The sequence below is a fragment of the Neomonachus schauinslandi genome, chromosome 5, assembly GCF_002201575.2.
Source record: "Neomonachus schauinslandi chromosome 5, ASM220157v2, whole genome shotgun sequence".
Taxonomy (NCBI): domain Eukaryota; kingdom Metazoa; phylum Chordata; class Mammalia; order Carnivora; family Phocidae; genus Neomonachus; species Neomonachus schauinslandi.
Genome location: NC_058407.1, coordinates 118,993,036 through 119,018,813, shown reverse-complemented (window position 1 = coordinate 119,018,813; position 25,778 = coordinate 118,993,036). Strand labels below are relative to the sequence as shown.

General features: G+C 37.8%; 1 protein-coding gene across 3 annotated transcripts in view; it reads left to right on the top strand.

Moving 5' to 3' along the window:
* PLXDC2 (plexin domain containing 2) overlaps nucleotides 1–25,778 on the top strand; it is a 469,806-nt gene that overhangs the window by 203,097 nt on the left and 240,931 nt on the right. For 2 of the 3 annotated variants that reach the window (XM_021696777.2, XM_021696778.2), the window contains exon 3: nucleotides 14,770–14,916. The exons of the other annotated variant lie outside the window; for it this stretch is intronic. In XM_021696777.2, coding sequence (XP_021552452.1) covers nucleotides 14,770–14,916 — 147 coding nt within the window. The remainder of the gene's footprint in view (nucleotides 1–14,769; nucleotides 14,917–25,778) is intronic. 3 annotated transcript variants of the gene reach the window in all.

The window sequence follows — 25,778 nt, the reverse complement described above, 5'->3', positions numbered from 1 at the left end:
AATAAATAAAATATTTTAAAAAATTAATTACCAAAAATAATGTGTTCTTTTTACCTGTCCTCCCTTAGGTCTTTTTAATGCAACTCCAGAATTCCAATGATATATATATAAAATATCATTTTAGAGGTAGTTGATCAATCCCTTTAGTTAGATAACTAAATTGGCATATTCATGGAATAATAAGATTTGCTATTACAAGTAGTAGTATTCTCACAAAATTTGGTTAGATTAAATATCTTGGTGTTTCTCTTTACTAGCATAGCAGGATATATGCTATTAATGTGGAAATTAATTTTCTTGATTGCTATACTTTCTATGCTGATTCTGCTGGAGACATATTTTGATGATAGTAATGGTATGCTTAGAGGCAAGACAGTTCTACAAAATTCTGTAGAAAGAGAGGTTTTTTTTTTTTCAGAATGTCACTTATTTGTGAAAATTATTCTACAATATTAGAGGCTATGGAACATTGCTCACTGCTAATTATGGATGACGAGATGATCTCTGATATTTGAGGAGAATTCATGTTTCAATGAATATTAGTAGCATCAAAATGTAGAAATGTCTAATGTTTGTTGTTGTTATCTGGGATATTTATAACAACAAAACAAAAGACATAAGAAGTTAGGGGGGAAAAAGAATAGACTGGAGAAGGATTTCATTCTTTGACATTAAAGTAGTAATAAAATGAAAAAAGCTGACTTAATTAAAAATACATGAATACCTGTCATTTGAAATATCAGACTGCAGAGTATTGGGATAGTAACAGTAACCTTAGAAATGAGAATATTGGCCAACTCGTTACCAGTTGGTAGGAGGAAACCATCTAGTTTTTCCACAAATGTTGGTATGTGAAAATTCTCAACTGCGTTGTAATTTTTAAAAGTTGCTCCTGACGATGGACTCTGAAAAACAAACTGAGGGTTCTGGGGGGGGGTGGTGGAGGATGGGTTAACCTGGTGATGGGTATTAAAGAGGGCACATTCTGCATGGTGCCCTGGGTGTTATGCACAAACAATGAATCATGGAACACTACATCAAAAACTAATGATGAAATGTATTGTGATTAACATAAAAATAAAAAATAAATAAATAAATAAATAAATAAATAAAAGTTGCTCCTGAATATATTTTTCTATAATTCTTTTGAAATTATAAATAATCCACTGTTTCTCACGGTTTTTGTTGTTGTTGTTGTTGGTTTCCCCTAAGAAATAGGCCAAAGCAGAGAACTGTGTGTATTTTCCAAAGTCCTCCTATATTAGAAAGCTTGAATGGCAATTTTTGAGTAGTACTAGAGAATGACATGAATTTTCAAAGGTAGTAAACCTAGGGCTGTTTTACAGATCCAAACTTAATAAAGGAACAATCTGTGTGTGCTATGGACTGAATTATGTCCTCCCCAAATTCATATGTTGGAGCCCTAACCCCCATGTGACTGTATTTGGAGATGGAGCCATTAGGAGGTAATTAAGATTAAATGAGACTATAAAGGTGGGGCCCTAATCCAGTGGGATTATTGTCCTTATAAGAGGAGGTGGAGACACCAGAGAACTTTCTGTCTCTGCCACGTAAGGATAGAGTGAGAAGGTGATCATCTATAAACCAGGAAGAGAACCCTCACCAAAAGCCAAATCAGCCAGAACATTGATCTTGTTCTTCTCAGCCTCCAGAGCTGTGAGACATAACTTTTTGTTATTTAAGGCACCCAGTCTACAATATTTTATTAGGGAAGCCTAAGCTGGCTATGATAGTACGTATATGACACCTGAGTTCTTCCTCTGTCACAGATGCTAAATCTAGAATGGAAATTTCTATCCTTTAAGTTATGATGGTCTTTTTTGATTATTGGAACATAAGGAATAGCATGGAGGACATTAGGAGAAGGAAGGGAAAAATGAAGGGGGGAAATCGGAGGGAAAGATGAACCAAGAAAGACTATGGACCCTGGGAAACAGACTGAGCGTTGCAGAGGGGAGGGGAGTGGAGAGATGGGTTAGCCTGGTGATGGGTATTAAGGAGGGCACGTATTGCATGGAGCACTGGGTGTTATATGCAAACAGTGAATCCTGGAACACAACGTCAAAAACTAATGATGTACTGTATGGTGACTAACATAACATGATAAAAAAATTATTTAAAAAAAGAACATTTTGAGGCCCTCCATACCATTGCTGTTAGTTCTTTCCAGCTGATTTAAAAAAAAATACACCATACCAAGAATTACAGAGTATTCAGTAACACTGTAAAATGACTACACATTTTACCCATCACAATTATATTGGCCATTTGAGAAATAGTAGTGTGTATGTATGTAAGACCTGTGATTTACTCAGTTTGCACGAATGATATACAGTTTCCTCAGGGATTTCTGCACCTCCTGCAACATGTCTGTGAACTTGCCTTCAATCTGAGAGCCAGTTAGAACGCATCAACAAGGATGTTAAGTACCTTTTGAAATGGTACCAGTACTAACTAGAACTAGCTACCTATACTGGCTCTTCAAACTGCACACTTGTTTTTAATGAATGTCAAATAAGGCAAAGAGTCTTCTGACCCACACCTAGCAGTTGCTTCCTATTTGCCTTGTGGCTGTAGGATCTTAGAATTTTAGTCAAAAGGCACTTTTAGAGACATCTAGCTCAACTCTTTGATATACAGAGTAAAGTCCAGAACTTACAGTGGTTATTTAGAGGCAGAAACTATACTTCAGCCATCAAATCTCCTTTGGGCTACATTATTTTAATGCTAATTTTGTGCATTTAAATAGAAGTCTCATACACATTTTAAATATTTTTTTCAATCACACATTTTTTTGCCAGATATTTGGAGCCCTTGATGATTCCTTGTAAGTTGGTGATTCACCTCTTCAGTGGCCACTGTTGGACTGGGGATCACTTGCTTGTATTCATAAAAGATGTGAATAATTCACTCAAAACTGCTCCAGACAGCCTCTCTAGCCTCTTCTTCCTGACCTCTCTAAGCCTGGAATAGTGTCCCAGACTCGTTCTGCAAAGGTTTAAAGGTTTCTATCAGAAGGAGATAAAAGTATATGATATGCAGGAGGAAAATATGCTCTGCTTCATTTAATAAATCAATCAACACAAACACATGCCACCACATCTCAAAACTGGAGATCTAGGTAATCACTTAATCAAATTGTAGATTCCTGATGTTGCTATTATTTTGAAAGATCACAAATAAGTATGTTGTGCATCCTTGGCCATACAGTTTACCTCTCTCTACATAGCATGAGAAATGGTCTCCTGTACATGAGAGATTGTTACTGGGAAAATGGAAACTGTTTTATATTGGAAATATTGCCAGAATTTCGTATTTTATATCTTGCACAATAATCTGACCTCACAATATATTCTCTCTCTCTCCCCCTCTGTCTCTCAACTAATCTTACAGTTTGGGGAGTCACTTAACAGAACTCTTGTGAAGAATTGGTAAAATAGATGGACTCTGAAAAACAAACTGAGGGTTCTAGAGGGGAGGGGGGTGGGAGGATGGGTTAGCCTGGTGGTGGGTATTGAGGAGGGCACATTCTGCATGGAGCACTGGGTGTTATGCACAAACAATGAATCATGGAACACTTCATCTAAAACTAATGATGTAATGTATGGGGATTAACATAAGAATAAAAAATTTTAAAAAAAAAGAATTGGTAAAATAATCATGCCTATAAAGAGTCATAGATAAGAGATTGCTAGGGGGCTAGGCCATGCTGCAAAGAGACCAAGTAGATAAAAATCCATACAGAAATGGTGAAGGTATGTGCAAAGTTTGGGCATCATGAGAATTGGGGAAATAATCTGATATAATCAACAGGAGATATAGGAATTGGTTTTCGTTCTTCTGACACTGTAACAGTAAATTGAATTGTATTCCATGTAATTGTTCTTAGTATCTGAAGAAGGTATTGCTATGGTACTGGCTGATGTATATTGAAGGCTACTTGGAGGTAATATGTAATTGTTCCCATCATGCTGCAATTATGTGGCGCTAATTTAATACTCCTTTGTAAACTCTGTTCATAGGCTTTTCAATTGTGTTTAAATACATTGGTCTAATTTGATTCTTTGGGAACCCAGTAAAAGAAAGTGAAATGCTATCATTTGCTTTTTGTTAAGAGATACTCATATAACTTAAGTATCTGCCCACACCACATACCCTATAGATCACCTTCTTATTAATATAATTGGGAAAGGTGGGGGTTCAGGTGGGATTTTTATCTCACGTCTCTATCCATGAAGTCTGTTCCATGTCTCCTGATGTCCTCAATGTTCCCAGACCAACTGGTAACCACCTCTCATTCCGCTGGGCTGCTCCTGCAAGGCCAGGATGCTCACCTTATTCTATAATTTTACCTCTGGCAAAAGAGGAATTATGTGCACAGAGAAGTTCACAGCTTCAATCCACTGTAATGAACTGAACACATAATAGCCTTCACTAAAGTGACAGAACTCACTAGCAACTGAGTGGGTGAGAACCAGAGATCAGATCACCTGCCTGCAAGTTTAATGTCTTAAACCATACCACCTTTCCCTTTCCCCCGACCCTTCCCCACCTTCCTTTCTGTACCCAGGACTTTGTCAGAATGTAGCTATGTCTCCAGCCTACTGCTTCTTTCTGAGATCCTTGAAAACAGGTCCTAGAAATAAGCCCACAGATTACAGTAGGATATAGCTAAAAGGAAAACATGAGCGACTCCTTAAATGTTTCTCATAGAATTATAGACATTGCCAAGATCTAGTGGTGCTATTGAATAATTCTTCAGCATTATTTCCCATACATTCTATCACAGTGTTTCCCTCTAAGAATATGTTGTACTTTATACACATGAAACAAATTATTTCTGCATAAATGAATGAATAAAGAAGACAGATGATTTAGCCATGCTTCTATAAAATGCTTACAACATAAAATCATTTTATAAAGATTCAAACTCTAAGTATTTATCACTCAAAATTTAGTAGAAATGAATATTTCTGTTTCTGTAAGTGCTATTTCATTTACAGTAAGTAGAGAAAAAGACTGCACTCTACCTCAACTAGGTTATTGAAGCTAGTATTTTAAAGAAAAGGTTTAATGGAAATTTATCTATCAGCTATTTCACAAAGCCGTTTTAAGTTATTGAATTTGAAGCTCTACACTGAGTGTGAATGTCTGATTTACACTATGTTAAAGGAGTCTTCCTTAAGCACTTTTCAAAGCACCTATCATACTAATTCTATATTAACTGTATATAACATCATGGCCTTCTGTCTCTTGATATACGTCGGTGGTTTAATTCCAGGAATCAACAATTGATACTTTTAAGCATCTTCACATTTTTTAATGCTTTATGTGAAGAAAAAAGAAAAGAAAGTGGATATATGTAATGTTTATTATAAAAATTTCAAACAATACAGTTAGGGGAAAAGAAACTCCCCCAAGCCCCATCACCTAGAAATAACCAATCAGTGTACGGTAAGTATCTTTTATACCTGTGTGTGTAATCAGAGAGGATAGAGAGGTAGGAGAGTAGAGATATACATTTATATTTAGATGGATGTAATTTTGTAAAATTGAGATTGCACTGTATTATATTTCAGGAAAATAACTAATTTAACTCTGTATCTGCTGTCCTTTGGCAACATAGATGCCATCTGTGGCCCACCAGTTTCAGACTTTCACATCAAAAGGTTCTCTTAAAATTAAAAATATGGGCTTATTATTTTGTTAAGATTTTTTTATTTGTTTGTTTGACACAGAGAGACACAGCGAGAGAGGGAACACAAGCAGGGGGAGTGGGAGAGGGAGAAGCAGGCTTCCTGCGGAGCAGAGAACCCGATGTGGGGCTCGATCCCAGGACCCTGGGATCATGACCTGAGCTGAAGGCAGACGCTTAACGACTGAGCCACCCAGGTGCCCCATGGGCTTATTTTTTTTTTAACTATATTTCTGTGTCTTAGATTTATATATCTATTACCTGGCATGGAACATGATTAGACTATTTTTATAGTTTCATGGTTCATATCATCTACATTGTGACTTACAGCCATAATAACTAAATTGTCTTATTTTTCTTAATATAATTTCCATCGAGTGAATGCTCACCATCAGAATATTTACTACAGCTTCTCCATTCCTATGACCATATTCGATTCACCCCTTGGTTGATTTGGTTGTATAATTCGGTATTACATGTTAAGAAGATCTCATTTATGGTATATTCTTTCTGTATTTGTATTCATTAAAAATATGCTTGTGGATATAAGGGTGACCTGGTTGTGACATCTGTCACCTCACTGATTGCCAGGGTTGATTCAGCTGATCTGACTGGCTAGGTGGGTGTGCCCTTCCTCCCTCAAAACTCCATGTGAGTCCCTCCCAAAACTGCGCAGTAGGTGGAAAAAGACTACCTTCCCTGGTAGAAGAGAACCATATTTCAATCAAGGGTACACAAGTAGCTATGACGCCCTGCTAGAACCTTCAATCAATCTCTCAAGGTCCATCTGTAAGAGAACGTAGGGTAGTCAAGCTTCCAAGACTCCAGACACATCTTTAAAAAAAGAAAGGGAGAAAGAATATGTTTGTTGCCTTTATACTTAGATTATGGTTTTGTTGGGCAAAAATTTCTTAAGTGATAACTTTCTTCTACACAATGATTATGTAGACATTGTTTCCACTGGATATCCTGGAGAAGTATCAGACTATCAAAGGTTTTTTCCTCTTTTGGAGGAGGAAATCCCTTATGAATAAGTCGGTTTGTCTTTCTAGATGTCTATAAGACTTCTGCTTCATTTTTTAATTAAGAAAAATACCTCAGGGTATTGAGGTATAATTGACCTACAATATTATATTAATTTCAGATGTAGGACAAAGTGATTCAACCTCTGTGTATACGTTGTGAAATGATCACCACAGTGAGTCTAGTTACCATCTATCACCATATAATGTTAATGCAGTATTACTGATGGGACTGTATTCCGGATGCTGAATGTTACATCTCCATGACTTATTTACTTTATAACTAAAAGTTTATAGTTGGGATCCCCTTTACCCATTTTGCAACCCCAAACCTCTGGCAACCACCAATCTGTTCCCTGTATGTGACTCTGGGTTTTATTTGGTTTTGATCTTTAGATTTCACTTTTAAGTGAAATCATGGGGTATTTGTCTTTCTCTGCTTGACTTATTTCACTTAGCATAATGACCTCGAGGTCCATCCATGCTGTCACAAATGGTAGGATTTCATTGTTTTTTTTTATGGCTGAGTCGTAGTACATTGTATATATGCTACATCTTCTTTATCCATTCATCCAACAATGGATACTTAAGTTGTTTCCATATCTTGGCTACTATAAATAATGCTGCAGTAAACTTAGAGGTGCACATATCTTTCAAATCAGTGTTTTTGTTTTTATCAAATGGATACCCAGGGTGGAATTGCTGTATCATTTGGTAGTTCTATTTTTAATTTTTTGAGGAAAATTTCATAGTGGTTAAACCATCTACTATAGCTCACAAGTATTCTCTTTATTCCACATACTTGCCAACACTTGTTATTTTTTGTCTTTTAGATAATAGTCATTAGACAGGTATAAGGTGATATCTCATTGTGGTTTTGATTTACATTTCCCTGATGACTAGTGATGTTGAGCATCTTTTCCTGCAAGTGTTATTCTGCTTGATGTTGCCCCCTAAGTCCCTTAAGCCATCATTAAGTTTTTTTGTTTTGGGGTTTTTTTTTTTTTTTTTTTTTTTTACTTTTTACTGCTCTGTTTGAGTTCCAGTGTTTTGTCTTCCAGCTTGCTGATCCATCTTCTGCTTCATCCAATCTGCTGTTGGAACCCTCAAGTCCCTCTAGTGTATTCTTCAGTTCAGTGACTGTATTCTTCAGCTCTGTGACTGCTGTTTGGTACTTCCTTATATTTTCTACCTCTTTGTTGAGGTTCCCACTATGTTCATCCATTCTTCTGAGTTCGGTGAGCATCTTTATGACCATTACTTTGAATTTTTTTTCTACCTGATAATTCTTTCTTTCATCAAGGTCTTTTTCTGAGGGTTTTGCCTTTTTCTTTTATTTGCAACATATTCTGTTTTTCCTCGTTTTCCTTGACTCTCTCTGTTTGTTTCTGTGTATTAGGTGAAACATCTACCTCTCTCAGTCTGAAGAAGTGGCCTTGTATAGGTGATGAACCTTCTTGTTCAAACTTTTCCAAGCTCTTGGGTGTCTCTTGATTCTTTGTGACTGTCTAACCCCCCTGACTTATTCCTGGTATGTCCCTGTTTTTGAGAGTGTGCCAAGATCCATCCGTGTTCCAAAGGGAGGGATCTCATTGAGCCCTTAGTTTCAGGCTGGAGACAAGAAGCCAGGCCCTCAGGTAGTAGTTTTTACAGTGTGCAAATACAGTCCTGTGGGGCCATTATCATAATCCCTGCGGCCTCCAAACCAGGAGATCTAGAGGGGTCCTCTGGGTGACAGTTGCAAAAATCAGGGCTCCACATGGGTATATAAGCTCCTTTCTGGGAGGTCTTGTCGAGCTGTCGTGAGGCCAATGTGGTGTGCAAGGATGGTGCTTACATTCTTTGGGAGCACCTCCATGGCCTCCTAATGTGTGGAAACCAGAAGCTGTTTCTCAGGCTGAAGCTGCAGATTAAATAAATAGGACTTCTTCACAGGAAGACTGGGTTGTGGTGGCTTGCCAGGAACTCTCTCTCTGACTATTACCTTCCCCAAGGAGCCAGGCAATCAAAGGGGGGGGGTGCCTGTGTGGATTGCATGCACCCACTGGCTTCAGCTAGGCAGCTAAAGAGTGTAGGGGGTAGAGCATGCTCACTAGCTTCGGAAGGACGGCGGGGGGGGGGGGGGGGGGGGGGTGTTGCAGGGAATGTCTTGACTGCACACACCTGTGGGCTCCAGGAACGCAACGGGAGAATTCCTTGTCTGTGTGCATGCCAGCTTTAGGCTGAGAGTGGGGGAACGCCACAACCACTCACGCTCACCAACCCGAGCCAGGGAACAGGGAGTAAAGGGTTGTAACTGTCTACTCACAGACTTTAGTTAGGGAGCTGGAGAACGTTGTGACCATTTGCTGCGTCACCTGCCCCAAGCAGGGAGCAGGTGAGTACTGCAACCACCTGCACACTCCAGCCTCAGCAGGGCAGCAGGATGGTGCCATCACCACTCAGCCCCACCTGTCTTGGCAAGGTGGTAGGAGGATGCCAAGTTCAAGTTCATCCACCTGTGCTAGCAGGGTAAGTGGAGAATGTAAAAATGGCCTTCGCCAGTGCCTCCATCTCCAAGGAGAGTTTCAGCTGTCCCCTAGCTCTACAGCAGGTGCTTTTATTTATTATTTATTCATTTTTGCAGCAGATGTTTTTATTTTATTTTTTTAAAGATATTATTTATTTGACAGAGAGACAGCGAGAGAGGGAACACAAGCAGGGGGAGTGGGAGAGGGAGAAGCAGGCTTCCCGCAGAGCAGGGACCCCGATGTGGGGCTCAATCCCAGGATCCTGGGACCATGACCTCAGCTGAAGGCAGACGCTTAACGACTGAGCCACCCAGGCGCCTCTGCAGCAGATGTTTTTAGATTAGCAAATGAATTTCACATACAGTCCAGGTCCTTTCCAAACTGCTTTTTTTCCCCCCACTGGGTCGGGAGGCAAGTGAGACTTTACTTGAAACTTTTAAAAGGGAATGAATCTCAGTTTTCCATACCACTTTGGATCCCTTGGACATCAGCACTTTTGGTTTTCCGAGCCAGATATTTTAGGGGCTCATCTCTCTGGTGCAGATTCGAGGGGTTGAAGTGTCTGATGTGGGTCACCAACTCCTCACTCCTCCAGGAGAATGGCCAAGCAGGTGAGATCCCCTCCCTATTTTGTGCCCCCACAGCAGTGGTGGGATTTTGGTGAGACCATGTCTCTGCTTCTCCAACTCATCTCAGTGCGGTCTTTTTATCCTTTGTTGTGGAGAAGCACTTCACCCAGCTTGCAGATCTTTTTCAGAGAGAAATGATCCTGATGTTGTTGTAGATCTGGTGTGTCCATGGGAGGAGGTGAGGTTAGGTTCTTCCTATACCACCATCTTGTGGAACGCCCTGCTGCTGCTTTTTTTTTTTTTTTAAACCTATGAGAAATCTCACCAGGAAATTTCTTCATATTCAAAATTCTATTGCAGATTTTCCTGGGTCATGGTATATAGATTCAAGTCTTTCTTTAACTCAGAAAAATGGTTCTTCTAATACATTAAAAAAACTTTTCTATGCTACTGAATATATGTATATATCTCATATATAGGACCTCTTTTTTCTGTAATTTAGCCCTAACTAGTAATTTATTTTTATAAGTTACTTTAATAAATTTTTTATTTTTTATTCTGTTCTTTTTGGTGGGAGGAGGCAGAGGGAGAGAGAGAATCTTAAGCTGACTTCACAGCCATGGCAGAGCCCCACCTGGGGCTCCATCTCACAACCCTGAGATCATGACCTGAGCCAAAATCAAGGGTGGGCCACTTAACCAACTGAGCCACCCACACACCCCTTTTCTTACTGCTACTAGTGAATTCATCTCTGTAATTTTTTTCCCTGAATACTACCAGCTTACTATTTTTCTTCTTTTATGATTTTATCATGTTCATTTAGTTTTTTTTATCAACATTAATTTTTTTAGAATATAGAGAACTATTTTTTAACTCTGTTTTTGAGGAACTTAATATATACAAGTAATACTTTAAAATATTATTTTTAAACATTTACCTTTATATGCATTATGTAGTCTTTGTGAACTCGTGTATGTGAGAAGGTAATATATTTGGTATATATTAACACTTGGTAAGAACCACTCAAATTATAATATCCCTTTATTCATTATGAAACTGTCTTTGTGAGGTAACCAATTGATTCAATGCTAAATGCCTTTCACTAAGAACTTTGACTATGTTCTATCTATTCATATATTTCAAATGACCAGCACAGTGATGTTCATACAATCTATCCTTGTTTTAGTTTTAGTTCTCAGTGAAATAAATTTCGAGTTCAAATGCTGTTACTGCATGAGACAGTGTAAGGCATCCATAAAAATTACCCATCATAAAATCAATGTAACACCAGTGTTAGAAGACAGGTTAGGAGTGGGTTAGGAATTGTATAAACTGATTGTTGCAGAATGGTTAGGTATAGTTATGATGATTTTTTTCTCCCTGTATTTTTGGTGTATGTCCTCTGTTTACAGCTACACATTTGCAGGCATATTTGAGAAGCATGGATTTATAGGATTTATAGCTACCTACTGTGCCATCTACTTTCAGTAACAGTTGGTTTCCTAAATGAATTGGCAAGTAGGCATATCACAGTAGTGTTTTGTTTTATTTTCTATGGCGTTAGAAATAGTTTGCTTTTGAGCAGAAAAGGAAAATCTTTGTGCCTGAAGTGGTTTTTGACAACTCTTTAAGTACCATTACTCCTATAAAGGACAAGATGTGGTTTGAATAATTTAGCAGTGCTAAAATGTCACATTTTTTGTGACATCTATTTTATAGCTTTCCTTGAAAAACTGAGCCAAACGCCTCTCCCTGGAATTTAACAACTTGTGTCTCTCAATTCTGGGTAAACAATAAATAGTCTTCCTCTTTGAATAAAAGTTGCCGTGACAACCTGGCAGGCTTGGGCTATAGAGGTCAAACACCAAACTCCAGTCTTCAGTTTCTCAATATTTTCAAAGTTGTGACATTGTTTTGGACAGCTCTGATTTAAGTAAAAATGAACATTGTTTTCAATTAGACATATCAGTGATTGCAATTAGACAAAAACCATGTATATTTTTGCAACAAACCATTATTTGAGTATAATGATATTCTTTATGTTAACTTCAAGACTATCTCTTGATTAATTACAGAGACTTAGGAGTTAAGGGAAATACCAAAGTCATTTTAGATATGTCGATTGCAACAATTATATTGAACTCTATACTGAAAGTCTGTAATTTTGAAGAGAATATTTATTTGGTATTTATATGGTAATTTGGCAGCATCATAGACTCTGTTACATAATTCACCTAAAGAGCACATCTCTGACCTCAGTGTTGCTGAACTCTTTAGAATAATACTAGCAATAGGGAGAAAAATTAAAATTTTTATTAAACTTGTTGACTATTTCTTTCACAACCCCCTTATATGGGATTCACTGAAAAATGAAATGAATCATTGTCATCTGTAATTCAGGCTTGATGATTTCCAGCAGTTTAGATACAAGTTTCCATTCCTGCTACGTAATTAGCTAGAATACCAGAATTGAATAGATGTTTGTTATCCAGATCTGTAAGTCCGTAGAGAAGATTGCCTTATTCAATGTTGCTTAAGTTAAGTCTCTTTTGGTTGGAAGTTAGGGGAACTTGTTTGTCAGGATTCTTTTGGTGGACAATAACTCAATTCAAGGTATGTTTTAACAATTGACAAAATTTAATGATTCATCTAAGTGAACAAGCCCAGGATGCACTAAAGGCGCTGGATGAGGGAGATGGCTTTTTTGTTTGTTTGTTTGTTTGCAGAGATAATGACTTCGTCTCTATCAGTGTTTGCTTTATCATCAGTTGGGGTTTCCTCATGGTAGCAAAATGGTGGCAATAGTGCTAAGTCGTACGCCTACCCAGCTCAGCAATCAGAATAAGGGAAATGATCTCCTTTTTATATAAACTTCTCCATGTCTCACTAATTGGTCTGTTTTAGATTATGTGCTTCTGATGCCCACAGGCTGTTGTAGCCAGTGGAATGACAGGTGTCAAATGGCTTGTGCCCAATGTCGAAGAGAGTACCCACCTCACAGCTTCCACGGTGAAGCCCCCAGACAGCAGGGAGGAGCTGAACACGTGTTGGAGACACAACCAAATGCTTGTTCCCCTCCTAGAACCCAGGCAGTCAGGGCCATAATGTTCTGGAAGGGAGTGCTAGAAAACCACTAGGATATTAATATCTCTTGGGCTGCACGGAATCTTACTCATGCTTCTTTCTTCGTGTCTCCTTTTTTCTTCTTTCGCTGAAGGACTTCTTTCTCTTTCATCGTGGTTACACCCATATTTTGCATGTGATACCTAGAGTTTAATTAGAGGTTGGAGGTTTACCTGGGACTTTTTTTTTTATATATATATATATCTTACTGTTAAGATGGAATCACTGTTCTCAAGGTTTATATTTACAGTCATACTTTTTCTTTTAGTCATGTGGCAAAATCTATTTAGAATACTGCTTAGAAAATTCCTTTCCTTTATGTAGTCAGTTTTATATATTTCTAGTCTGATGACTATGAAAGGTACATGGAATTCCTGTTTTGACTAGATTTCAAGAATAATTGTATTTTATTTAATTAGCACCTCAGGAACAAATGCATCAGATGAAATTCACCTTCCAAACCTTATTATTCAAATCATATACCCTCTATTTACCAGACATTATCCTTACATATACCTGAATGTTTTAAAATATATTTTATCTAACAGACTCCTCAAATTGATAAGCACAGTTACATTTTATGGTAAAAAAAAAAAAGTAAAATTCATTGCAACCTGAGTTAGGCAAGAATCATGTGATTGTTCTGGATGTTCCTCAGCAGTATCCCCTTTTAAAACATTTAAATCTCTTCATTGAGTGAGAAACATGAAAATTAAAGGTTTTGTGACAGGCACTATGGTGATAATCAATAGTGAGAATTCAAATAAAAGTAGAATTTAATAACCCAAATTATAGGGGAAAAATGAAATATTTCCATTCTTAGGATCATTAACTGAGAGCAGGCCCTAGTTTTAAAGAAGAGAAGTTTGGATTTGTTGTCACTCAGTAGTAATTATAGTTCAGGTTTTCAGTAAATAGTTCCAAAAGTGACATTTTGTTTGGACGGCAATTAGATCCCTAGAATTACTGTGGTAAAAAGACTATTGTAAACAGAGTATACATTTTCCTCTATGTTTTATTTATGTAACAATTTCCTCTAAAGAGGCTTATTTTATGTATTTTTACTTCTTTCTTTTTTTTTTATTTTATGTATTTTTAAATCTAATTTGATTTCCTTAGAGGTTATTTAACTCCTCTGGCTATTTTGAAGGATAGTAGCATGTCTAGTTTCACAGTATCATTTTTTTGTTTGTTTTTTAAGAATTTTAGGGACACTCTCTCTAGGGGTTTTTTTTTTTCTTTCCTTTTGGGGAGGACTCTTTTTTTAATAGAACTCTCTCTACATCTCTGTCAATTATATAAATTAGGTATATATTGACTTAAATGTTTCTTTGTTTTCCAGCCTTATTGAGGCTGGCATATACAGTTGACATAGAACATTGTGTAAGTTTAAAGTGTACATCCTGTTGATTTGGTACACTTATATACTGCCAAATGATTACCACCATAGCATTAGCTAACACCTCCATCACATCTCATAATTACCATTTCTTTTTTGTAGTGAGACATCTATTCTCTTAGCTACCTTATAATTATGGTATCGTTAACTATAGTCACCATGCTGTAGATTAGATCCCCAGAAGGTATTTGTCTTATAACTGGCAATTTGTACTCTTTAGCCAACATCTTCTCATTTCCCCCCATTCCACAGCCCCTGGTACCACCATTCTACTCTGTTTTTCTATCAGTTCAGCTTTTATAGATTCCACATGTAAGTGAGAACATACAGTATCTGTCTTTCCCTGTCTGATTTATTTCACTTAGCATAACATCCTCAAGGCCCATCCATGCTGTCTCTGTTCTTGATGTGCATTATTCTTTTATTATAGGAGGACACAGATCACAATTACTATATATCTCGGATATATGGTCCATCTGATTCTGCCAGCCGGAGTTTGTGGGTGAACATAGACCAGATGGAAAAGGACAAAGTGAAGATTCATGGAATATTGTCCAATACTCATCGGCAAGCTGCAGTAAGTGCTTTGGCATTTTGAGGGTTTTTGTCTGCTGTGAAAAAATTTTTGCTTTAATTGGTACACCAGTGTTGTTTGTTGTGATCACTTTTTATTACTTAGTTCTACAATTGCAATTTAGATTAGTAATTGCATATAAGATCTTAAAGAAAATGAAAAAGAATTATTTTGAGAAGTCACCATAAATTTAACTAATAATTAAATAAATTAACCATAATTTCCCTAGTAAAATGATGTGTTGAATATTCAAAGTCGAGATTGATCTTGGATGATTTTCAGTCGTTTTGTAATCTATGAATTTAGAGAACATTTTTAAAAAAAACTACTTGAATTTGGTATCTCCCATTTTACATGGGTTTATTAATCTCTTGATCTGAAAAAGATTTCACCAGAAACATTTATGATTCCGATAGCATATGTAGACCAAACTACGTATCTCAGTGAGGAAGTTTGATATAAAGGAAACAAATTAAATCTGGAAGTCTCCAAACATGTTTTCAGTCTGAGTTTATAATTTACCAGCTCTGGCTTCTTAACAAGGGATGTAACTTTTTAATGAGGTGTAGTTTCTGTGTCAATATAGTGGGGATGACACAATATTACCACTGGCCTCACTTACCTCACGTGGTCATCCGTATCCTATTCCACCTGTCAGACTGCCAGCTTACGTGGATTAGCTTTTCAATCTTCACAGCATATTTTCCCTATTATTTAAATATTATTGCCATCCAGGTATTGCAGATGAGAGAACTGAGTGTTGGAAAAGTCAAGGAACCTGCCTTAAGGTCTCCAGCTAGTAAGTGATGAGACTCAGATGTTAGCCTAGGCAGCCAAGCCCACTCTCAAAATGTTTGTGTAGAATATATCCTACTTGGGGTTCCAGCAGTTTTGGATAGTCATTTTCTGACCAATGCCTGATTTAACGTTTCAAAAGTTACTTAGTTTTGCTCTCGTGGATAATACCAGTAATCTTACCATCAGTGAAATCATGTCTTATGCAGTTTAATAGGACTTAAAGTAAAAACACAACAACTTTAGCCTTTCAAATGTAATCGCCATTATTGATTTAAAGATAGAACTAATAGAATCAATGGCTTAAGTGATTTAAGAGGCACGGATTTGATGATTATATTAAAACTTTTGGCCAAGAACTTTCACTGTATATATGTAGACTTCCCTCTTTCCAGGAGATCAACTCCTAACAGTTAAAATGAAAATCACCATGAGATGATTCATTGAATTGTCAGTATGGAGCACATGTTTTCTGAGGCTGAGAAGCAAACAAAGGAGCCATCTCGCCTTACTGAATTCCACCATCCCTTTTCTCTTCCATATTCAGGCAACCCCGGGCAAGATGACAGATTCAGAAATGATTCACTGTTGAATTTAGAACAGATTTTCAAAAGAAGAGAAAATGAGAAAGATTAGATTAGGACAATGTCTATCAGAAATTTCTTGCATTTGACAATCTTCCCACTATATTACAGTACCTAATAGTGTAAAATGCCCTTTGTGAAAGTTCAAATGTTGAGTGCATCCAATTGAAGTTTCCATAAATTGGCCCAATTGTGGTGTCAGCCACTATGGATGAAATCTCTAGGCAGAGAATGAAGATTATCAGTTAAACCGTTGGCGGATTTCGTCTTACACACTTTTATCATATCCTGTGCTCTCCCAAAAGTGCAGCAGTTTGTGTGTCTTATCTTTCTTTGAAGAATATTTTTTCTCTTTGGAAGAGGGGTCACTTGGTTGCCATGTAGCCTCAGTTCTCTGATTAGTCTCAAGGAAAATTTTGATGCTGTAATGAGCCATTTTTTCTTGCTGGTAGTGTGGGAGTGATACTGTTGCTTTCAACACCAAGGATTGGCCTAAACGCAAATGCTTGAGCCTCTGCTTGTAATTTATCTGGTGTTCCTGCATAGACTTTTAAATACTTACCATCGGTAGAAACCTTTATTTTAGCTACTCTGTCATTGTCAGAGCTTGGTTTTTTGTTTTTTAACAAGAATTTTAGCCATCATCAAACATTCCTTAAGAGTGAGAAACTGGTCCTATACCCATTTTCCCTATCACTATCAAAAGAACATACACACACACACACACACACACGCACACACGTGCACACACATACCCCTAGGTACATGCTTCCATTTACAACAACAGAATTGATAATATTTCTTAGTTTCTTTTTTTTTTTTCCTGGAAAACTTTGCCACTTAGTGTCCTTCACTTAAGTATGTTTTATATCTTGGAACTTGTACATTTAGTTAATAGAATATTTTTTAAAAACTTTCTACAAACATTCTTGCTTTGTTCAGTGTGACTGTTAAATATTAGTCTGAGATTTCCAAATTGTAAAGAGTGATTCATGTTTTAAAATTGCCTCAGTTGGGGCGCCTGGGTGGCTCAGTTGGTTGGGCGACTGCCTTCGGCTCAGGTCATGATCCTGGAGTCCCGGGATCGAGTCCCGCATCGGGCTCCCTGCTCGGCAGGGAGTCTGCTTCTCCCTCTGACCCTCCTCCCTCTCATGCTCTCTGTCTCTCATTCTCTCTGTCTCGAATAAATAAATAAAATCTTTAAAAAAATAAATAAATAAAATTGCCTCAGTTGGATGAACCATGAGAGACTATGGACTCTGAGAAACAAACTGAGGGTTCTAGAGGGGAGGGGTGAGGGGATGGGTTAGCCTGGTGGTGGGTATTAAGGAGGGCACATACTGCATGGAGCACTGAGTGTTATATGCAAACAATGAATCATGGAACACTACATCAAAAACTAGTGATGTAATGTATGGTGATTAACATAATAATAATAATAATAAATTGCCTCAGTTGGCCTCCCCACCTTTCCAATCTTGCCTGATTCTCTTTTCTCCATTTCTATTATGCCTTTCTGGGAGCAGAATCAGGTTGATGACAGAACTCTAATGTATTATGACCAGGGGGCTCACTAGGGTCCATAAACACCCTCCCTCCTACCCCCACACAACACACACACAACCCAGGCACCACACTGCTGCTACTTTCCCCCATGATGTTACTGAGAGGCTTTAGCACAAGGGAAAATGACAAATGGGAAATGTCACATCCACTTTATTAATTAGGTTTGTTGATGTCATAAGCATCGTAATCCTTGGTGCAAAGCTCTCTGGTAATTTAGCTGGAAACAGGACTTAAATTTAAGCTCTAAGGGAAGAGGGGAGTTTCTCAAATCTTATCACCCAATGATATAATTTTCATGACCAAGGACATACATTCTGTGAACAAATTAGACAAAAAAGAGAAAAGAAATATGTATCTAAGGGCAGACGCAAGGGCATTTGGCTAACTAATCCAGCCCTGGATAAGCAGGTGGTGAATGAGGAAGCTGGAAAAGATTGTGTATCCCTGAAGATGCAGCTTCCCTCCCCCTTCCAGGCTGCTTCAGAATGGCTCAGAGGAAGATAAAGGAGTGTCTGACTTGGAAGCATGATTTTTTTTTTAAAGATTTATTTATTTATTTTTAGAGAGAGAGAGCTCATGAGAGAGTATGCCCATGCACGCACTCAAGCTGGGAGAGGGGCAAAGGGAGAAGGAGAGAGACATCCCCCTCCCCCTGCCCCCAGCACAGAGCCAGGTCACAGGGTTCTATCCCCGGGCCCCAAGGTAGTGACCCGAACCAAAATCAGGAGTCTGCTGCTTATCCAACTGAGCCACCCAGGTGCCCCCAGCATGATTTTTTAAAGAAATATTTTCCCCTCCACCACCATCATTTATAAATGTCTAAACAGCATTTTGGAGTCTTAGATTAATATTCTAGTAAGAGGAAGGGAGTCGAATTGAAGTAAGAGCTTTCCCTTTTCTCCTTTCCACAATATTTTATAATTTCAGGGCAGAGGAAAACTTAGAAATCACTCGCTTCAAATGCTTCATAAGCTGAAACACATTGATTTCTTTTTCCTTTTAGAATGTAAATCATACTCATTAGTATGTATGTTACATATGTGTGCTATAATTTTATTATAATCTCCCCATTGTCCTTTTTGGTTTGAATAGCATTTCTTAAATCATTATTGCAAAAAAAAAAAAAAAAAAAGATGTTAAAACCTAGTTTTAACTTTGACCGATTAAAGGAAGAAGCATGTTTTTGTAGACAAAGGATAGTGAAAATTTGTCTAAGTCCCTACCATATGGCAAGCAATGAGCCACACACTTTATATTCAAATACTAGTACTTATTTTTTTTTTTTGTCCTTTATTCAAAGTCACGCAGTTGTCAGACTGCAGATCTAGAAGTGTCTGGCTAGGAACCCATCCGACTTGTTTCTTTTCCTCTGTGTGGACCTTCAAATTCAACACTTTCGATATTTTTTTTTTAAAGATTTTATTTATTTGAGAGAGAGAGAATGAGCAGGAGTGGAAGGGTAGAGGGAGAGAGAGAGAGAGAGAGAAGCAGGCTCCCTGCTGAGCAGGGAACCCGACATGGGACTCGATCCCAGGACCCTGGGATCATGACCTGAGCCGAAAGCAGATGCTTAACTGACTGAGCCACCCAGGTGCCCCATACTTTTGATATTTTCTTCTGTATATCTATATCCATATTATTTACCTTGTTGCTGGGCATGAAGTTTGATTCTGCAGCCAGACAAATTAGAATTATTTTTCTTTCTGAAACCACAGCTTATGAAATTGTGATTCACAACTTCTAGAGAAGTACCACTGTCCCGGTGGAAGGAATCCAGGGTCACGGAGGTCATGAAACCTTGGCTCCAAAACTTATTTTCTTGGTTTCTGGCTTCTCTGTACCTCAATTTTATAACTTGGAAGAAAGGGGGGAAAATGCCTGCCTTGACTACCTTCTAGTGCTGTTTTAAGAATAAAAATGAAATGGATATGAAAGGATACTGAAAATAGCAAATAAAAATGAGATTGTAAGGCAGTGCGATTTGAGAATCCTCATTCTTGATAATAAAAAATAACCCCCAAATAAGTTAATTCCAAGTGCTCTCCAAGAGTCTCCAATAGATAGATATGCATCCATGTATTTATATCTATATTGTATCTCCATTATTATTATTATTATTATTATTATTATTATTATTATTATTATTTGGCAAAGAAAACACCAGTGTGCTCCTGGCCAAACATAAACACACTCTTAGCTTAAAAAAATTTTATCTTTCCAGCGCCTGGGTGGCTCAGTCGTTAAGCGTCTGCCTTCGGCTCAGGTCATGATCCCAGGGTCCTGGGATCGAGCCCCGCATCGGGCTCCCTGCTCCGCGGGAAGCCTGCTTCTCCCTCTCCCACTCCCCCTGCTTGTGTTCCCTCTCTCACTGTGTCTCTCTCTGTCAAATAAATAAAAATCTTTTAAAAAAAATTATCTTTCCATCTATTGGTAGAAAGATTGATTCTTTATATAAGAAACCCAAGCAAAATGAAATGAAATTCTGCTATCTCTGTCATAATTCAGGTAAGGTTTTTTATGGAACTTGTATATTTTTTGATGTCATTTTTTTTTTTTAATTTTGAAAATTGGACTGTTGTCGGTGGAGATCCTCAGGCTATGTGAATATATAGTCTGGATGAATATATAGTCATTAAAAAAATTAAGTTGGGGCATCTGGGTGGCTCAGTCAGGTAAGTGTCCGACTCTTGATTTCGGCTTAGATCATGATCTCAGGATCCTGAGATTGAGTCCCGTGTTGGGCTCCATGCTCAGTAGGGAATCTGCTTGAGATTTTCTCTCTCCCTCTCCCTCTGCCCCACCCTGCCTCTCTCTCTCTCTCTCTCAAACAAATAAATAAATAAATCTTTTTTAAAAATTAAGTTTTTTCTTTTTTTGGTCCAGGAAGATAACATCATTTCAACTAGCATTTCCATGGGCTTTTTATTTGTATCATGTTGATGTTGGCAGGCTAAATTTGGATGTCTGTGGTGACTTGATCAGTTGTTTTCTCATACTGCACAATTTCATGTTTTCCTGTGCATCAGAAAATCTGTTGAGAAGTGCTTATTTTTCTAAATGATTAACTCAGAAGTCAATGTAATTTGCTGTCTCGATTAGGCTGCTATCTAGACCACACATTTTTGCCTGAGTTCTGTTCACACTAACAGTAAGTTGCTTTTATTTATTTTTACTTTGGCTGGTTGGATAAACTTGCTGCTTTCTGTCATTTGAGTTTTTCCATTTCAAACAAGACACTCACAGTTTATCAACCTGGCCTTATTTGCCTTTGTTCTTAGTATTTTCCTCTAGTTTAATAACAGACTGGCATGAGTTGTGTCTCCATGAGTTTCTCTACCTAAATTTTGGTTTAATTAGTTCATTTTACTGTTATTATTATCCTTTAGTCACTTACCAATTTTGAGAATAATTCTCTCTGTCCTCAAGAAAGTATTAATTGAGGGACTTTTATGGAAAATAAAGGCACGTCTTTGTTCCATTCCACAAAACTAACATGAATTAGAGTAGCTGAGTCCTGTTCCCCTGCATCCCAGGGAAATAAGTTGGTCCACTCGCCATAAAGCCGGTAAATAAATACACAGAAAGACCTATTCCTTCTCCAGCTGATGGCTTTAGTAACACAGTTTAAGCATTCCTTAGGCTCACCTAATGTGCTGAGTTTAGTAAACATGTTTCACTGATACAATTACCTAAACAGATGTATATTAGTAATTATTTAAGCTACCCTTGAGACCCTTCCTGTGAATCTAGGAACGACTTCAGACATAGAAAGGACTTTGGAGAGTCTTAAAGATAGCTTTATGAATCCCACAGTGATCAATTTTTATGCATGTAGCAAGCCTTAGTTTTCCAAACCAAAAACATACTTTTTTTAAAAAAATCATACTCAAGTTCATCATATTTCAGTTCAATTTAATCTTATTTCTCCATATTGTCTTTAGTGAATGGCTACCATTATTTGTATAAAATTAGAGTCATAGGAGGTAATCTTATTCATCCTCTGTGACCAGTGATGGCTGTAAAATAATTCCAGATAGATAAATCTCTGCCCAGCTTTCAAAGTCACAAGTGAGGCAAACACTTGAGGTTTCTGTGAAACCTTCTTGGAAGATTTCATTTGTATTAAACTTTCATAATCATAAAGCTGCTAACATGGGACTCCACAGCCATGTCTCAGGTAGAATAAATAAGTTCATTTACTCTTGTCTTTCCTTCTAGATTGTCTTCTCTGAACTATTTTTGATCATCTTTTCTGAGATCTCTCCATGAGGCCATGAAGACTTAATAACAGTTAATTTTAGAAAACATTACTGCAAAACATATTGTCATCCTGAAGGTGTAAAATTATAAAGCTTTCACATGACTCTTTTGCAGGGGAATGTTTTATAACACAGAAAAATTAGCAAAACATGGAATATAATATTCTTAAGGGGGAATACTACTAAAAGAAAATAGACTTAATTCTTATAAAAAATCTGAAATTATAGAAGATAAAAGATTTAAGATACTTTGGGACTGAGATTTCTTGGACAAGCTAGTATTTTAGAATCTTCTAAAAATATTGGTTATACCAGGGCGCCTGGGTGGCACATCGGGTAAGCGTCCAACTCTTGGTTTCAACTGAGGTCATGATGATCTCAGGGTTGTTGAGATTAAGCCCTGCATTGGGCTCTGCACTCAGCATGGAGTCTACTTGAGATTTTCTCTCCCTCTCCCTCTGCCCCTTCCGCTCATGCTCTTTCTCTCTTTCTCACTAAAATAAATAAATAAATCTTAAAAACATATATATTATACTAATTTTCATTATCTTTATTTTTGTCTATTTCTTTTTACCAAATTATAGCCGATTGCTTACCCTAGGGAAAATAGTCAAAATCTCACATTGTTTGTTTATAAATTGGCTTCCCATTAGAATTTCTGTTGTGCCTCGGTTTCCAGCCCCAGAAAGTGGGTGTCTCTTTCTTTCTTTACTGGAGGTGCCCTGTTAAAATGCCAGTGGGACTAGAAGTGAACCACCTGAAGCCACTCTCAACTGGTGATGAATTGCCAGGAATTTCTTATCATGCAGCAGCTCCTACCCGAGAAGAAATGCTAAGTAAGGTTCATTGCTGATAAATGGGTCAAGGATTAGGCACCCAAGCCCTAATCCCTTGCAGGGTAGACTGTAGAGATGGGTAGGTTTTCCTAAGGGAGCAGCTCCCAGAAGCTGTGTTGAGAGGCATCATTTTTCACAGCTTTTGAAAAATCCAGAAGTTGCCAACTGTGGTAAATGTTAAAAATTGGTGAATCTGTATAAACGATATAGAGGGTTCTTTGTATTATTTTTGTAACTTAAATTTGAAGTGATTTCCAAATAAAAAGTTAAAAAAGAGAAGTTAACAGAGGAGGATGAAGAGGTATAACTGAACTTGACCTAAATTTCAATTTCAATCTGTAATCAAATTTTTGAATTATTTAGTTACTCTTCTGATGAACTTGGCCTTCATTGAATGCCAAATCTTAACACCTCAGTCGAGGTGTAAAATGGGAACGATAATAGTACCTACTTCTAAGCTTGTCATTAGCATTAAATGATTTAACATCTGTGCAGTGCTTAACTCAGTGGTTGGCATGGTACTAGAGATGTCCGTTACATTAATGCTAGTAATCATCATGCAAACATTTAACTTTTTTAGCACAGTTATTTTCCACTGACAAGAAAGAAGGGAAGACAGATTGTAATCAACTGAGGCAAGGGAGGACCTTTGCAAACTATAAAGGCAACATCCAAAAGAGTATTTTTCCTGCCCTGCCCTGTTTGAGGATCACTGGTCAAGGACATAACAAGAGTGTCATTGCCCTTGGTGTACTGTGACCACGAATCACTGCTTAGGCGTGTGGCTAGCAGGTACCTGCATGCTTCAATTCCTGAAATGGAAAATTTCAGGCCATGTAAATGTTGCCAGGCGAAGTGAGATAATATTATCCAGAATGCAGTCTATTTACCCTTTTAACACATTTCACGCTTGCTAAAGTTTCCTTACAACACTGTTTGTAGTGTTTCAAAGACCATTATTTGACATAGAGCCTCGCTTCTCAAAGTGGGGTCCCTGGGGCAGCATCAGCAGCCCTAGGAGCTTGTTAGAAGTTCAGAATTTCAGCCCCTTCACCCCCAGACCTGCAGAATCAGAATCTGTATTTTATTTTTTTTAGTTTTCTTAAAGATTTTATTTATTTATTTGAGAGAGAGAGACAGAGTACAAGCAGAGGGAGCAGCAGACAGAGGGAGAAGCAGGGAGCCCGATGTGGGGCTCGATCCCAGGACCCTGAGATCATGACCTGAGCCGAAGGCAGATGCCCACTGACTGAGCCACCCAGGCATCCCGAGAATCTGTATTTTAACAAGCACCCCAGGTGATTCTCATGTACACTTCAGCTTCAGACAGCTGGCAGAATCCACTGCCTTGCTTCTAGAACAGTGTGGAAAATCCAGAAGTGGTTTCTGGGTCTCATCCTCCTCCCACCCACTCTCCAAGGGCTTCTTTATAAAAACCTGTTACTCTTTCTCTGTTTCCCTGAACAGTGTTGCTCTGCACCCTGCCTGAATGGTAAATATTCACACAAACTACTTTGTATAATTCTCAAAATGTGCAAATACAGGCAAGCTACTGCAAGCCAAGTGCTTGCTGGGAACCATGCAATAAGAGAGGTCAAAAGATAACGGTGTTAGTTCACTTCTCTAGTTCTCTAATTCTCTAGTTCCTTTGAAGGAGCATCAGGTAAGTGCACAATGTTTCCATTTTGTTTGCTAATATAGGAGTAGTCCCATGCAGAGTCTCATTCAATATGCAGAGTTAATTAAGTTCTTAGTTCTGTGAAGAAAAAAGTGCTGAAGCAGTTAGAATTTCTAACTCAGAAAATCAATTCAATTGATGGGCTTTATTTCTGAAAAGAATAGCCAGTCTCTTGTCCTTATATTTACATATTGATTAGCCCCTTTCCATGAACATTTTGATCTTTCAATTAGGTTTCCCAGTGTTTTTAGTCACTGGATTAACGACCATGTCCTGTCCGCTCCTTCCAGGCTATGAGAGGTGGTTAACATTGCATTTTTACCAAAAAAAAAAAAAAAAAAAAAAAAAAAAAAGGAAAAAAAATATGAGTTATACTGCCCACTGCAGCTATTTTATTTCTGGAATACTCTCAGCTCATTTATGGCTGAGAAGCAGGATTTTACTTTAGGGACTATCAAAAGAAGTTGGTATCGCTGCTGTCTACATGTATATGCCTCTCCCCCACCCATTTTCTCTCTCTAAGAGCTGCTTATTGAAGAAATCTGTCCTTTTAAATTTTTCTATTTCTACATCTACATACATACATGTATATGTACTCACATTTGTATCACTCTACTGTCTCAATTTATGTTACTTTTGTGAGGGGATGGGTTTCAGTGAACTAGGTGAATAAACCAGTGACAGGCAATTACCATTGAGAACTGTAAAAAAGAAAACAAACGTTCTCTAAGTTTAGAAAATAGGAACCCTGGATCTATCCTTGGAGCTTAAGAAATGGAAGCATCTATACCCCAAATGTGCAAAAAAAAAAAAAAAAAAAGGGGGGGCCGGCTGTGCGCATGTCTGTTGAGAAGGGACCTGTGTGTGGCCATCAGGCCTCAGTGGCACATGGCTCACTGTGGCTCTGCCCAGCACGGCTCAGTCCATGCAGGCCCTGCGATCCTGAGTTTCATCTAAGAACACTTTACCTTTTTCAGATTTTCTCTTTTTTTATGGCTTTGGCCTAATGCATCTAGGAGCTTTCTGACTATGTCTTATTATCACTACATTTTAAAGGAAATTGTTATGTCTACCAAGAACAAAACCATGAATGACTGACAGTATTAAGAGTCCCAGGTAGAAAACACAGTTATGGAAGGTCTGATAA